The 14377-nt window shown below is 41.9% G+C and overlaps 1 protein-coding gene across 1 annotated transcript in view; it reads left to right on the forward strand.

Moving 5' to 3' along the window:
• enox1 (ecto-NOX disulfide-thiol exchanger 1) overlaps positions 1 to 14377 on the forward strand; it is a 163608-nt gene that overhangs the window by 137257 nt on the left and 11974 nt on the right. Inside the window, exon 12 of the mRNA XM_052142133.1 lies at positions 9819 to 9878. Coding sequence (XP_051998093.1) covers positions 9819 to 9878 — 60 coding nt within the window. The remainder of the gene's footprint in view (positions 1 to 9818; positions 9879 to 14377) is intronic.

A 14377-nucleotide genomic window follows, 5' to 3' on the forward strand; every position in this document is an offset into this window, starting at 1 on the left:
AGTGTAGTGTATTTTTTTTATTTACATGTTTATAGCCAAAACAAGTGAAAAAATTTACCAGGGCTGAAGAAGTAATCCAAAGTATTTATATTACATTAATGACATTGAGGAATCCAACGGAATACTTTACAAATTACATTTTACAGCATGTATTCTGTAATCTGTAGTGGAATACATTTTAAAAGTAACCTTCGTATATACCTATATAATAGTGGTGTAACGGTTAAAATTTCTCACGATTCGTTTTGTATCACGGTTTTAGGGTCACGGTTTTGGTACATTTCGGTAAAAATATTATCCAAAGTAAGAATCCTCTGTTTGGTAACAAACACTTCAACAGGTTTGCCCTCAGTAAAAATCAATGTTTAATGGTATGGATGGTATTTGTAGTAAAACATAGTAACCACAAAATCAACATGGTTACTGTCATGTTTACTGTATATAGTATAATCATGGTTACTATATGGAAACTACAGCATTACAAATATCAAAACCATGATTTCTGCAAAGAAAACCATGGTTACTACAGTATTACTATAGTAAAACCATGGTTAATTTTCGTTGAAAAACCCCTTTTCTCTAATTACTAAATCATCATTTAAACTTAATACCCTCACTATTACGCTACATGCATCGACATAAAATACATTTTAAACTCTTCTGCACATACTATATATTCAATAATCGGAAGCGTGGAAATCACACATATTCATCAGCGGAGTAGCGAATCCTAGTTGACAATGAACACCCCAATCGCTTTAGTATTGTTTTATGCTTGTCCGAGTGCCTGCTTAAAAATGGAAGGGAGTGTGTGTAGTTTCGGCTCATGTGCGGTGACGAACAGTGGGTGGTGAACCGTAAGGTTCATTTTTTTACAGAGAACTGTTACACCCCTACCGTATATTTTATTGTGGTAATAAATGTTTTTTTTTTTTTGTATATCACTACAAAAAAGAAGACATAAAATGCTGTATATCTATGTTTCTATGTAGGGAATTGAATCAGTGATTTTTTTTTTTTAAACCAGCTCGTTAAAATAAACTGTTTGAATGAACAATTCACTCTATCAGGCTTCCCAATGCTACATATGAGAGAGAGAGAGAGAGAGAGAGAGAGAGAGAGAGAGAGAGAGAGAGATATTTATAATGTATTTATTTATGCAGTGTGTGTATATTTATTTATCCATCTATTTACAATGCTACATGTGACATGATTTATATTTTTATTAGTTATATATAATATGTTGATGCTTTGGCAACATTGTGTTACACAGTCATGCTGAGAGAGAGAGAGAGAGAGAGAGAGAGAGAGAGAGAGAGTGAGAGAAAATATTCTAGATCTCTGATTAGTCAGATGCACATGGGATACAATTTGACAGATAACAGAAATACAGTTTTTTTTTCATTGCTCCTTGTAATTAGTTACTCCCCAAAACTTGTGGGGTAGTTTGAAAAGGAGCAGAAGAGAACTGTTCACTTGAGATATACTGCATTTTGGCAGTCTCTGCCTCCTCATGTGTTACTGTGGGGGAAGCTCTGCAGCCTGGGGTCTTTCCCTCTGTCCTCACTCCCCCTGTGCATGCAGCGAGAAACACAACACAACATGGCAGCAAGAGCACACACACATGCGCGTGCGCACGCAAACAGAGACACATTAACATCAGCACACCTAAAGAGACAGGACAGTTTTTCCTGAAATCTGTCAGGAAAATAATATGAAAAATTAATATGATTTGTTGCTCTGGAGAAGTAAAAGGCTGCACAAGGACACTTGAGAGCTGGGTTCTTCTTATTTCTACACTATACATACAAAAACACACAGTGTCTATACAATAAATGAAAAGTTTATAGAAGCAACACAACACCTGTACATGCAGACAACATGTATTTCTGGACAGTACATTCTTTCAGAGCTCTAATAGACCTTAGTCAAGGTAGATTATGTTTTTCATTTGATGTAAATGAAGGCGAGGCTATGAGTGATAGAAGGAGAATCCATTCAATAGATTTGCTGAGTGTCGATCATTCAGCTGAAAAAAACATTTAAAATAACTTCCACTTTTTTTGAACAATTTCCAGTGAAACCCTAGAAAGCATGAGTTGTGAAAATTAGACCTAATAAACCTTAAAGGTGTAGTTCACCAAAAATAAAACACTGTCATTATTTACTCACTCTCATGTCATGCCACATAAAACGACAGTTCGGTTATGATCTATGCTGGAACCAATGACATTTGGGATCAAAGACGTAAAATCTGACGTGATTTTTGCATCTGAACTTTAATTTGATTTTGGCACATAGGCAGAGGGGAAGATTATCATTGAATAACATTATTTGTCCCCCTTAGAAATATAGCTCATGTGTCACATGGACTACTTTATGGTATTTTTTTAACACTTTATTTTCAGTGGTGGAAAAAGTATTCTATTCACATACTTCAGTAAAAGTACAGATACCACACAAATGTTAAGTAAAGAAGCCTTTTACTTAGTACTTAAGTCAAATTAATCCAATAAAATACTACTTAAGTAAAAGTAAAAAGTACCTGGTTTAAAAATACTTAATTATCAAGAAGCAAAAGTACTACAAATTCAAATCCGACCCATTCGTGCTGTTATTTTTAAAGCCATATAATCCAGTCTTATATAGATAATATTGGATAAAGTAAATATTAACTAATGTTTTCTCTTAAATTTCCAAATGCTTGTTTAGCTTTGTTTAGTGTTATGTATTACATTTATTTTTATTACATTTTTTCTAGGGGAAAAATCTTGGGACAAGATGCAAATTAGCATGTGCTTTAATCTCTATGTACAGTGCATCTTTTTTCTTTTCTTTTTTGCTGAAATTTTGTTCTCGTACTGTCGCTATACACATAAAGAAAGTAAGTTGCAGGTGGTTAAGGATTGGGCATTTTATTCAGAAAATAAGCTATAGTTCATGGAAAGAACATGAACAGAATTGAATTAATTCAAACAATAATATCAATAATCTTATTATGTATAAATAAAACACATTGTAACCGGTTCTCATTCCCGAAGCATCCGATTTTGATGCTTGTGCAGAAGCCGTCCACATCTGCATGATGACGGCAAAGGTGCCCCTGTTGTCCTCCCATTGACGTGGTGAGAAACGGTTTTCAACGAGAAAAATTTGTCGTCATTTATCAAACTTTTAATATTATTTTAGGTGTTTATCCTGAATATTGAATTATACTTATAAATATATTAGTATGATATTACATTATACATTCATTAAAAAAAAAAAATTCTGAACCTAACCGATAATCAACTATAGAAAACATGAAAGAGACACTTTGATATACATAATTTGATATACATTACATTATTTATAGATATATTTAAGCACCCAGCTGCACAGTTACGCCTGAACCTAACCAGTTTTCAACAATAGAAAACACATAACAAGTAGATAAGGTGCAGTCACGATAATTTTTTTTTTAAATGCATTATAATAATATTCAAAACCATACAATGGCATTATGTGAGTAGCAGAGTGAAACTGAAGGTTTTAATCAGTAAAAATATTCCCTCTCCATGAAGGCATCCAGATCCTCTGTCATCCTGATTCAACCGGCACGTCTGATTAAAAAAATACATGTACATCCAAACTTGAGGTCCACACGAGAGCCAATAACACAATCGCTGAGTCTCTGACATCAAACCCATGTCATTACGCTTGAGCCGGCAATTTTGTGTTATAACGAAACTTGAGCAGGATGTGTTACAGTGGATGCCGGGTGAACATGATTGGTGAATATAAACCTTAATTTAGGTTTGTTCTTCACATTATTGTAAGACTCGGAATACACCCGGAATGAAACATACTGACAGATTAAATAGAAAGATAAATAACAGATTAAATATGAACCACTTTGAATAAATCTTGCTGATTTCAAATGAAATGAAAATCATTCCCCCAACATGTGCCACGATGACAAACTTGTACCCCAGTTGTACTAAAATGCTAAAATTCGAATGCCCATTGCGTCAGACAGTTGACGTCAAAGGTTTCTCATTGAAAAGAACGCACTTGCCGGATGTGTTGTAAACTGACACCAGAGGGTGCTTTTGGCATCTGTAGATTGATGCACTGAGCTAACCCTAACGCCCGTTTCACGCCCGTTTCACACATACTCCGTGTGCAGTGTGTATGCGGTTCGTATTTTTTTTCCCGTACCCATGTTAACAGGTTAGAGCTTTTACACTGCACGCGGATGCAGTCCATCGATCCGTTCCAGTTGCGGTGGGTATACAGCAGTGCAGCGATCGTTTCCGCGCCGAGTCTATTTTTGCTGTGCTACACCGCACTGAATTAAAGTGGCAGCGCATTGTTCACATTAAAATAGACATAGATTGACAAGAAACTGTAATAATTTCATCATATACGCATAATTTCAGTTAATGTGTTCTACAGTTACTAAATTACAGGGTCAAGAAAAACAAAAAAGTATGATTATAGTCCCAAAAGTTGCAAAATGCCATCATATATGATTTTTTTTACCCTAAAAAGACAGAGTGAACCCAAATGCGTCTCATTCTTCTCCTTCTTAGCAACAGATATAGCGCGACAGCTTTTCTTCTGTCAACAACTCGAACTACATGTAAAACAAAGAATCACAATGATTAAAATTAATTTTCATACTGTTTCAATGTCTTAAACAATGCCAAAGTTAACGTTTGGATTTAAAATCAAAATTACTTAAACATTTTTGATTTTGTGGCACACAGAAACTGGGGATCAGTAGCGCACTGCAAATGCAGCATATGTGAAAGCACTATAGCGCGTGCTGCTCCTGTACCGCATCCGCACTGCAAACGGAGTATGTGTGAAACCAACATTATGGTAATGAGCTCTGATCTGGTTCGGCGGCAACCTATTGGAGTATAGAAGTGCTCCGCTCTAACGAAGTCTAGAGAACACAACCGTGTAAACTTTGGTTCCCACCAAACATTAGTTCCGAAGACAAAATGGAGGAGAAACTGATTATTGCCGTGGCGGGTTTTCCTGTAATATTTGATCTGTCCCTGTTTGCTTACAGGGATATAAATAAAATAAAATAATGATGTGTGGACAAAGGTGTCTGAAATTGTTGGTGTGCCAGGTGAGTTGATGAAGTGGATATTATGGTTTATATAATAATATCTAATAATATATTAAAATATTTCATGAGGATATACGCTACTTGTGATATGTCATCAAAAAGATACCGATCGACATGTCTGGATGTTTTGTGGCCCCATTAAATATAGTTCACAAAACCAAGCATTCTCAACGAAAGTTGCCGCCTATTTCAAATACGTCAGAGCGTCCACGAATTTTCGATAGCGTTGTTGGCAGTGCAGCCAGAGCAAATTTTGACGCTCTCGCCGCCTCTGGTCTGAACGCACAGTAACGCCTTGGTAGTGAGAACGTGTTGCATATTTACTTATTCTGTCCCTAAGCAATTTTGAGCTAAAGCCACCCTTTACATTTTTTTTTTACTTTACTACAAGCTATTAACCAGTGTTTACAACGTTTTTTTTTATTTTGCCAATGATAATGAAGACGAGAATATGACGAAAATATGTTGAGATACAAATTCTACTGCAAGATATTAACAGTGCAAAATATGAAAAGGAGAAGAAACATCCATAGAATCTGTGTATATGAGACGATACTAGATATAGGTTCATGTACCTCATTAATAATTGGGGATTTCTCCGCTTGAGCTGTGTAAGTTGAACACAGGCAAAATTAACTGCTACAAAACGGGGTAAATACCTAATTCGAACCCTCCACCAGGGGACGGAAAAGCATGGGAAAGCATGTCGGCTATCTGCGCGTCAGACTCTGACTGGGCGGGCTGGCCCGAGGACGGGTGTCCGGTCAGTTCTTCAGCGTCAGACGCCTGAATGCTCTCCGATGCAGCGGCGATGTCATCATCCAGACGTGGTTCCAGGGATGAGGCAAACTGGCCTTGAAGAAAGCCGCTGTCGTCCTGAGCGCAGACGGAAGCAAACGAGCGTGCTGGGGGCGGGTGGTTCGTGGGGCTGTGCCCGGCCAAACCGAGCCCCAAATCGCCTCCATCGCCAGCCAGGTTGTCCTCAATCCTGTGGGAAGTAGGAGCGACGCGGGGGGTGGCTGGAGTGGTGTTCGTTTTGAGAAATAAACAACATTGCCATGGCCATGTCTTCGCAGTAAGAACATGAACCATCCACAAACGATGTGATCGCTACCCAGGCACACGAGGCAGCATCTATGACCATCGGATCTGGAGAGATTCCGGCCACATCCAGGAACTGCACAGCGGCAGAAGGGCATCTTTAAAAAGACGCGTCCTGAATAGGACATTCAACGCTCTCTTGTGTCTGTTGCTCTTTTACTAGAAAAAAAAACTCTTTTAGAGGAGAATAAACTCTTTTAAAGAAATCAAACTCTTTTAGGAGAAAAGCGCTGTCGAAGCGCCCAGGGGCAGAGTCTGCACAGCGTGCAGAGAGGAGAAAGCCGCTGGAATGCGCCGTCAGATCCAACAGAAAGCTCTCTTGCAGATGTGGGTGAAGCAGTTGTGACACACAGCTCGCTAATCACACAACCGCTCGGCTCCGAAGAAAAATCTGTCTGACAGTCACTCACCCGCTCCCCTTTATACCCGTATGTCCGGGGGTGGGGCATGCAAATTCTGTCTGCCAACTTGACATTGGCCTTTTCTCAAGTTCAGAGGTACGCGAGACTCTAAGAAGAGTGTCACTACAATCAACACAACGTCGAGTGAGTGACAGAAGGGGAACACCGCGCTCTGTTCTCTGCTCTCTTTTCGCAAATTATGAAACAAACCTTTTTTCATTTGGGTAACGTGTAACGAGAGGCTATGTATCGGAGGAAAGTATTTGTTTGGCTAAAAAATATAGCAAAGTAAAAGTAAAAGTTGCAAATTGAAATACTCAAAGTACAAATTAAAAAAAAAATACTTAAGTGCAGTAACTAATTATTTATAATTTGTTACTTTATTTTGTCCTTTTTGGAACTTGACAGCACACTGCCACTATGAAATGTCTTTGTTTGCAAAAGAGCTACTGCATGTAAAGATTTTTCAAAAATACTCTTTTAGTGTTCTGCTGAAAAAATAAAAGCATACATGTGAGGGTGAGTAAATAATGATGGAATTTTAATTTAATTATTCGATCACCAGCATACAGCATCTTTTCCATTCATGTCCAATTAAATATGAATACAGATTATAGGTTCTCCTCTGTTTCTGAACAGCGCAACATGATACCTTATCATTTGTGCCAGTACAGTGGTTTGTCCAAGTACAGGGAATAATGACCAGCCTTGTTTACTCAATTTTCCTAACAGCAGACATTGGTTTGCATGAATGTTATTTGACTGAGATAATGGGAATGCCAATAGCTGTGGTGGTCCTGTAAAGCCCATATGAATATGAATGAAGTGCGCATTTTTAGAATCAGAGGGGGCCTCTTTACACATATCATAAATATGAAACTGCATTGACCTTCAAGAGACCCCCTGGGTTTAATGTATGTAAACAAAGATCAAAATGCAAAATGGTTGTCTAAAACCCCATTTCTCAAAAGCATCCATTAACAATTTAGTATGTACTTGGTGCACTATGTGCCAGGTGAACTTGAGGTCATACAGAGTTTTCCTAGAGGTAACAGCATTGAATGGAACTATTCATTTAAAAGTAACTAAAACAAAAATAGCTGTTTTCAAAGTTGCAGTCACTTATCTCAACTGCAAGCAAGCCATGCGATGTGACAAAACTAAATGAAATAACTCATTATTATCAATGAAACTGTCTACACTGCAAGCATAGGTATGTGTATATAGCATGAATAGCATGTCAGAGTAAATATGACTGACTGAACATTCTAATAGTTATCTGAAATTGTAAAAATCATAGCTTAAAAATAATCTTAAATCAATTTAAGATTAAGTTTGAAGTTTTCTTACTAGTATTACTTAAGTTACGGTTAATCTCTAAATCCTAAAGTTGTCATTAATAAAAACATTTAAATGGTCCTAATTAAACAGTACTTTAAATGTCACATTTTGGAAAAATAACTCAAATATACAGTATACTTCTTTAAACTTTGGCTTCAAGTACTACTGACTCAACATTATCAAGTACAAATTTGCTGCTGTGTGGAATAACATCAAGCGCTTGTGCTTGAAAAAATTATGTTTTTGTTCAAAACAAGGGAACTTATTTAGAAAAATAATAGTTGTTATTTAAAAATATTATGACTATTGTTGTTGTTTTGTTGTTGCTGGTTGATGGTTGTGATTTGTGTGAAGTCAACATTAGGGTGATTAGTGTTTCCTCTGGTGAACTTGGAGCCTGTTACATTTAAGCCATTCCTCTTTAATCAATTGTATTTTACATATGTGCAGATTTATGTGCACTAAGAAGTAATGAGGAAATCCAATGTACCATTTGGGTAACTGATTCCAGTCATAATTTCCCTTATACTGTAAACGTGCTATAATTAAATTCAGTGTTCAAATTGAGTTAGAGCTCTCGGGGTTCCCCTTAACCCAGTTACAACATTAATCCAGCTAATAATCATAGATCTTAAATCACAGATATATGGTATCTTCTTCCTCTTGGGTTTTTCTTACAAAATGACAGGGCATCACATGTTTACCTGATGACCACAAACATTGTTTACCTGATTCAGTTGAGCTTTTATGCTGGAGATGTTTCACTGTTCCCTCATTTTCTTTCTCAGCTCAATTCTCTATGAAACTTGCTACGTTGTCTCTGGTCTGTAATACAGTATGTTCATTACTACAACTCTGATCATGTCACTGCACTGGCACTCAGCAACACTAATGTATTAATAACATTAATGCAGGGAAAGATGATGGTATCACGGTTAGAGAAAAGAGTTTGGGGTGGCAGAAAAATGCTGGCAACCATTTACTGCATTTGAACTGAATAACTATGTCAGACACACGTATGATCCCTACCAAACATTCACATGATAATTCAATATATTGATTACAATTTGTAATTTCGATATGTTAATGAATTTCAAGATAATATTAAGATGTTAGGTTCAATAACTATCATTTTTATAATTTAAATAGTGGTCACCATGGCTGAGATGCATAGTGTATGTTAGAGCTCTAAATAAGATGTTGTACATCAGTTTATATGGTTATATACCTTAATTGTTTTCTCTCCTATTGATATCATTTATCAACACGGCTTGCATATTTAAAGAGACTGACATATTGATATAGAGGGCCACTCGTAACAGACACAGCATAATAAAGGGACAACATATCTCTCCACAAAGCATCCATGCAATAACTTTAAAACTTTGATAATGAGCAAACATGTAGTGTTAGAAAAATACAGGCAAAACAACCTGCATAACTGGGCACATATTAATGAAACTCTAGCGAAAATTAAGTTCAGTTTACTTGAGACAAAGAAGTACATTTACTTGCAAAAAAGCATGAAAACCAATTGCCTTGAAAAATCAAAAGTCAACTAATAAGATTTCTGTATGTTCAACTGATTTATCTTGCATTTTAGGTCTATTAAAAGATCCTCTAGCAGGTTTTGAACAATGTTAAGTTCAAGTTGTAACTAATTTGGATGTAAATTTCTGTTGATTCCTCAACAATGTCTTCACTATAATTACTTAAAACCTAAAAAATATCAAAACAAACAAATAAAGGCCATGACATAAAAGCTAAACTCAAACTAACAAAAAACATTGATGAATCTAAATAAAACTTAATTTAAATTTAAAGTAAACATAAATGTTATTTCTTGGCAGCTTTTGAACGACATGGAGTCCGTAGATTTTACAAACCACAGCCCTGACAGCCATGAAAAGGTAAGTCACGCTGATGTTAAGTTTGATTATTAGTATGATTTGTCTAAAATACCAGCACACTTCATAAGAGGCGTGTGAATCACTAACATTGTATCAGCCTTCATTTCTCTTCACACCATGTGTTATTTGGCAGAAGTTAATTTTAGCCCACTGATCTGTATGTTCAAGAGAGAGCATGGCCTGCTTTTTTGCATGGGTATAAAGACTCCCAGTGGGCAAAAGTCAGAACCGCTCAGTGTTGATCTAAAGCAGAGAGGGTAAGCAGCCCCCATCAGGTTGTTCATCATTTAGAAATGAATTGAGAACTCCTTATAAAACAGGATGCATAATTTTTATTCAGATTTGAATTTAAGGAACTAGAATTACAATGGAATGAAATTCATATAACTGCTGTAAGTGTAATTTTAAATATAGTAATTCATTTCATTTTTCAGTAATAGCCCATGTCTACACAAATAAGTAACCACTCATCTACACTGGAACAGCAATTTCTGTTCTAGCTCTCTAGAGCAGCATTCTTTGATAAACCAAGACATAAAGAAATGGAAAATGCAGTGTTAGGCCTGAGATATATTGTTAATGTACACCCATAAATGTTAACGTACACACAATATATTTCCAGAAACATAAAATTATATTAAAAACATCTAGGTTACGTATGTAACCTCCGTTCCCTGATGGAGGGAACGAGACGTTGTGTCAGAGAAGCGACACTAGGGGTCTCTCTTGAGCGCCGATATTCACCTCTGGACTATGAAAAAAGGACAATGAGAGTTGGCAACCAGTATTTGCATGTCCCGCCCCCGTACATACGGGTATTTAAGCGGCGCAAATACGGGAGTTCATTCAGGATTTTTCTGAGGAGCCGGAAATGGTCCGGCCACAACAGAGGCTCGGCTCAGCGACGTTGCAGGGGAGACACAACATCTCGTTCCCTCCATCAGGGGAACGGAGGTTACATACGTAACCTAGACGTTCCTCTTCTGTCGCTCTCTCCACGTTGTGTTAGAGAAGCGACACTAGGAGTCCACTTATAAAAGCCATGCGCTGAGCCGTGTACGTGAACTGCTGATACAGGAGCGAGCAGGTATTCTTACGTGCAGGACGACCAACTGTATCAGGCTGCACGTACCCTTCCCCAATGCCCCATTTAAGCCATCAGGATTCCTTATCGTTACCCTGAAGGGGAACAAGGTGCTGGCCGTCCAACCTGGGAACGGGCCAAGCCTGGCCGGGCCTCTTTTCTCTCTATGTTTCTCGCATAGAGCAACTTAGGCCGGGGCCCTTACACGCATTGAGGGAAGGGGGTCTTAGCCCTTATCCAGGGCGGAGAAGACCCTGCGGAGGCCACGCCTACCTGAGAGGGGAGGCAAGTTTAAGTGGCAAAACCATCAGAGGCCTGCTTAGGGCCTCTGTGGAAAAGTCGGTGTGGTGGTGGATCCAGCCTGTAGAGGGGGGAACATACAGCATGGCAGCCGAGGCAGCCATGACTGCCTAAGGGAACACGGGAGTCAGCTCGCCAGAGGGGACAGAACCGTGGTGTTACACACAGGGGGAGTCCGAAGGAGGCCTTACCTGTGGAGCACCTATACCAGTACAGGGTAGCTTCCGGTACCGCGAGTGGCTTGGGTCAGCGAGTTCCTCCGCTGAACTGCGACCCACGAGGGCTAGGGAGGAATCGACCAGTGTCCCAAACCTGAGATCTCCTGGGAATGAAGGCGCACTGTTTCCCCTGGTTAGGGGGAAGGGCGCTAGGTGCAAGCGATTCACCTGGTCAGATCGTGGGCGTGCCACCGAGGTCTACGGGCTCGGTACCTGAGAGAACACGGGACGATACTGACTCAACTCGGAGATTGTAGAATTTTGCAAAAATATTAGGTGTTGCCCAGCCCGCTGCTCTACAAATGTCTGCTAGGGCAGTGCCCCTAGCCAGTGCCCATGAGGACGCAACACTCCTGGTGGAGTGAGCTCGGACCTGCAGGGGGGGGGGGCACGGCCTGGGTGTGATAAGCCAGGGAAATGGCGTCGACAACCCAGTGGGCGAGTCTCTGCTTGGAGACAGCATTCCCTTTCTGCTGTCCCCCAAAGCAGACGAAGAGCTGCTTAGAGCGCCTAGTGCTCTGTGTGCGGTCCAGATAAATACGTAAAGCACGTACTGGACACAGCAGTGAAAGGGCTGGGTCTGCCTCCTCCCGGGGCAGCACTTGCAGGTTCACTACCTGATCCCTGAAGGGCGTGGTAGGAACCTTGGGCACATAGCCCGGTCGCAGTCTTAGGATCACGAAAGTATCTGCCGGACCGAACTCCAGGCAAGCGTCGCTAACAGAGAACGCATGCAGGTCCCCGACCCTCTTGATGGAAGCGAGTGCGATCAGCAGGGCAGTCTTGAGAGAGAGGGCCCTGAGTCCAGCTGAGTCAAGCGGCTCGAAGGGGGGTCTCTGGAGGCCCGTAAGGACGATCGAGAGATCCCAGGAGGGGAACAGGTTAGGCCGGGAGGGAGTTATCCTCCGGGCACCTTTTAGGAACCTGACGATTAAGTCGTGCTTACCAAGAGACTTGCCATCTACCGTAGTCATGGTGGGTCGCTGAGAAGGCGACATACACCTTGAGGGTGGAGGGGGACAGCCTCCTCTCCAGCCTCTCCTGAAGAAACACGAGCACTGACCTAACTCACGACTTCTGCGTGGTCTTCGGCTCGGAAGAACACCAGTCCGCGAACAGACGCCACTTTAGAGCGTAGAGATGCCTGGTAGAGGGGGCTCTGGCTTGATTGATTGTATCTATGACGGTGGTGGTAGGCTGGCTAGATCTTCCACATCCCGTCCAAGGGCCAGACGTGGAGGTTCCAGAGGTCTGGGTGCGGGTGCCAGAGCATGCCCCGTCCCTGAGAAAGAAGGTCATTCCTCAGGGGAATCCGCCAGTAAGGGGCTACCCAAGTCCGGGTAGGCCAGTAAGGGGCTACCAGAATGACTTGCTCCTCGTCCTCCCTGACCTTGCATAGCACCTGTGCAAGAAGGCTCACTGGGTTAAATGTGTACTTGCGCAGCCCCGCAGGCCAGCTGTGTGCCAACGCGTCTGCCCCGAGGGGAGCCTCTGTCCGGGCATACCAGAGCGGGCAGTGGGAGGTTTCTTGGGAGGCAAACAGGTCTACCTGAGCCTTGCCGAACCGGTCCCAAATCAGCTGGACCGACTGGGGGTGGAGCCTCCACTCTCAGCCGGGCAAGCTTTGTCTTGACAGCGTGTCCGCTATCACATTGAGGTTGCCGGGGATGTGAGTGGCGCGCAGTGACTTGAGTCACTGCTGACTCCAAAGGAGGAGACGACGGGCGAGCTGTGACATGTGGAGGGAGCGTACTCCGCCTTGGCGGTTTATGTAGGCTACGACCGTGGTGCTGTCTGTCCTGACTAGGACGTGTTTGTTCCGAATTAACGGGAGAAACTTCTTCAGGGCCAGAAAAACAGCCAGCAGCTCTAGGCAGTTGATGTGCCAGCGCAACAGGCCTTGGTTCCACCGGCCTGCGGCTACGCGCCCATTGCATACGGCGCCCCAACCCAATTTGGAGGCGTCGTTGTGACCAGAACGCGTCGGGACACCTGCTGCAAGGGTACTCCTGCCCTTAGGAAGCAGAGGTCTGTCCAGGGTTTGAAGGTTTGGCGGCAGGCAGAGGTAACTTTTATGTTGTGCGTGCCGCGGCGCCATGCTCGTCTCGGGACTCGAGTCCGGAGCCAGTGCTGAAGTGGTCTCATATGCATCAACCCCAGCGGCGCGGACACCGCGGAGGATGCCATATGCCCCAGGAGCTGTTGGAAACGTTTTAGCGGGACCATGGCACCCGGCTTGAAGGAAGCGAGGCATTTCAGCACTGACTGAGCACGCTCGTTGGAGAGACGTGCTGTCATTGGGACTGAGTCTAACTCCAGACCGAGAAAAGAGATGCTCTGGACCGGGGAGAGCTTGCTCTTTTCCCAGTTGACCTGAAACCCCAAACGGCTGAGGTGGCTGAGCACCTGGTCTCTGTGTGCGCATAGTAACTCTCGGGAGTGGGCCAGTATGAGCCAGTCGTCGAGGTAATTGAGTATGCGTATGCCGGCTTCTCGGAGCGGAGCAAGAGCTGCCTCTGTGACTTTTGTGAAGACGCGAGGGGACAGAGACAGGCCGAAGGGGAGGACTTTGTACTGATACACCTGGCCGTCGAACGCGAACCTTAGGAAGGGGCGGTGTCGAGGGCGAATTGAGACGTGGAAGTACGCGTCCTTCAGGTCTACTGCTGTGAACCAATCTAGATGCCGGACGCCAGATAGAATTTGTTTCTGGGTGAGCATTTTGAACGGGAGTTTGGACAAGGTCCAATTGAAAACTCGCAGGTCCAAGATCGGTCGTAAGCCGCCACCTTTCTTGGGTACAACGAAGTAAGGGCTGTAGAAACCCTTCTTCGTTTCGGTTGGAGGGACAGGCTCTATCGCGTCCTTTAATAGAAGGGAGGTGATTTCTTCGTGCA

The sequence above is a fragment of the Xyrauchen texanus genome, chromosome 14 (genome assembly GCF_025860055.1).
Source record: "Xyrauchen texanus isolate HMW12.3.18 chromosome 14, RBS_HiC_50CHRs, whole genome shotgun sequence".
In the NCBI taxonomy this organism is placed as follows: Eukaryota; Metazoa; Chordata; class Actinopteri; order Cypriniformes; family Catostomidae; genus Xyrauchen; species Xyrauchen texanus.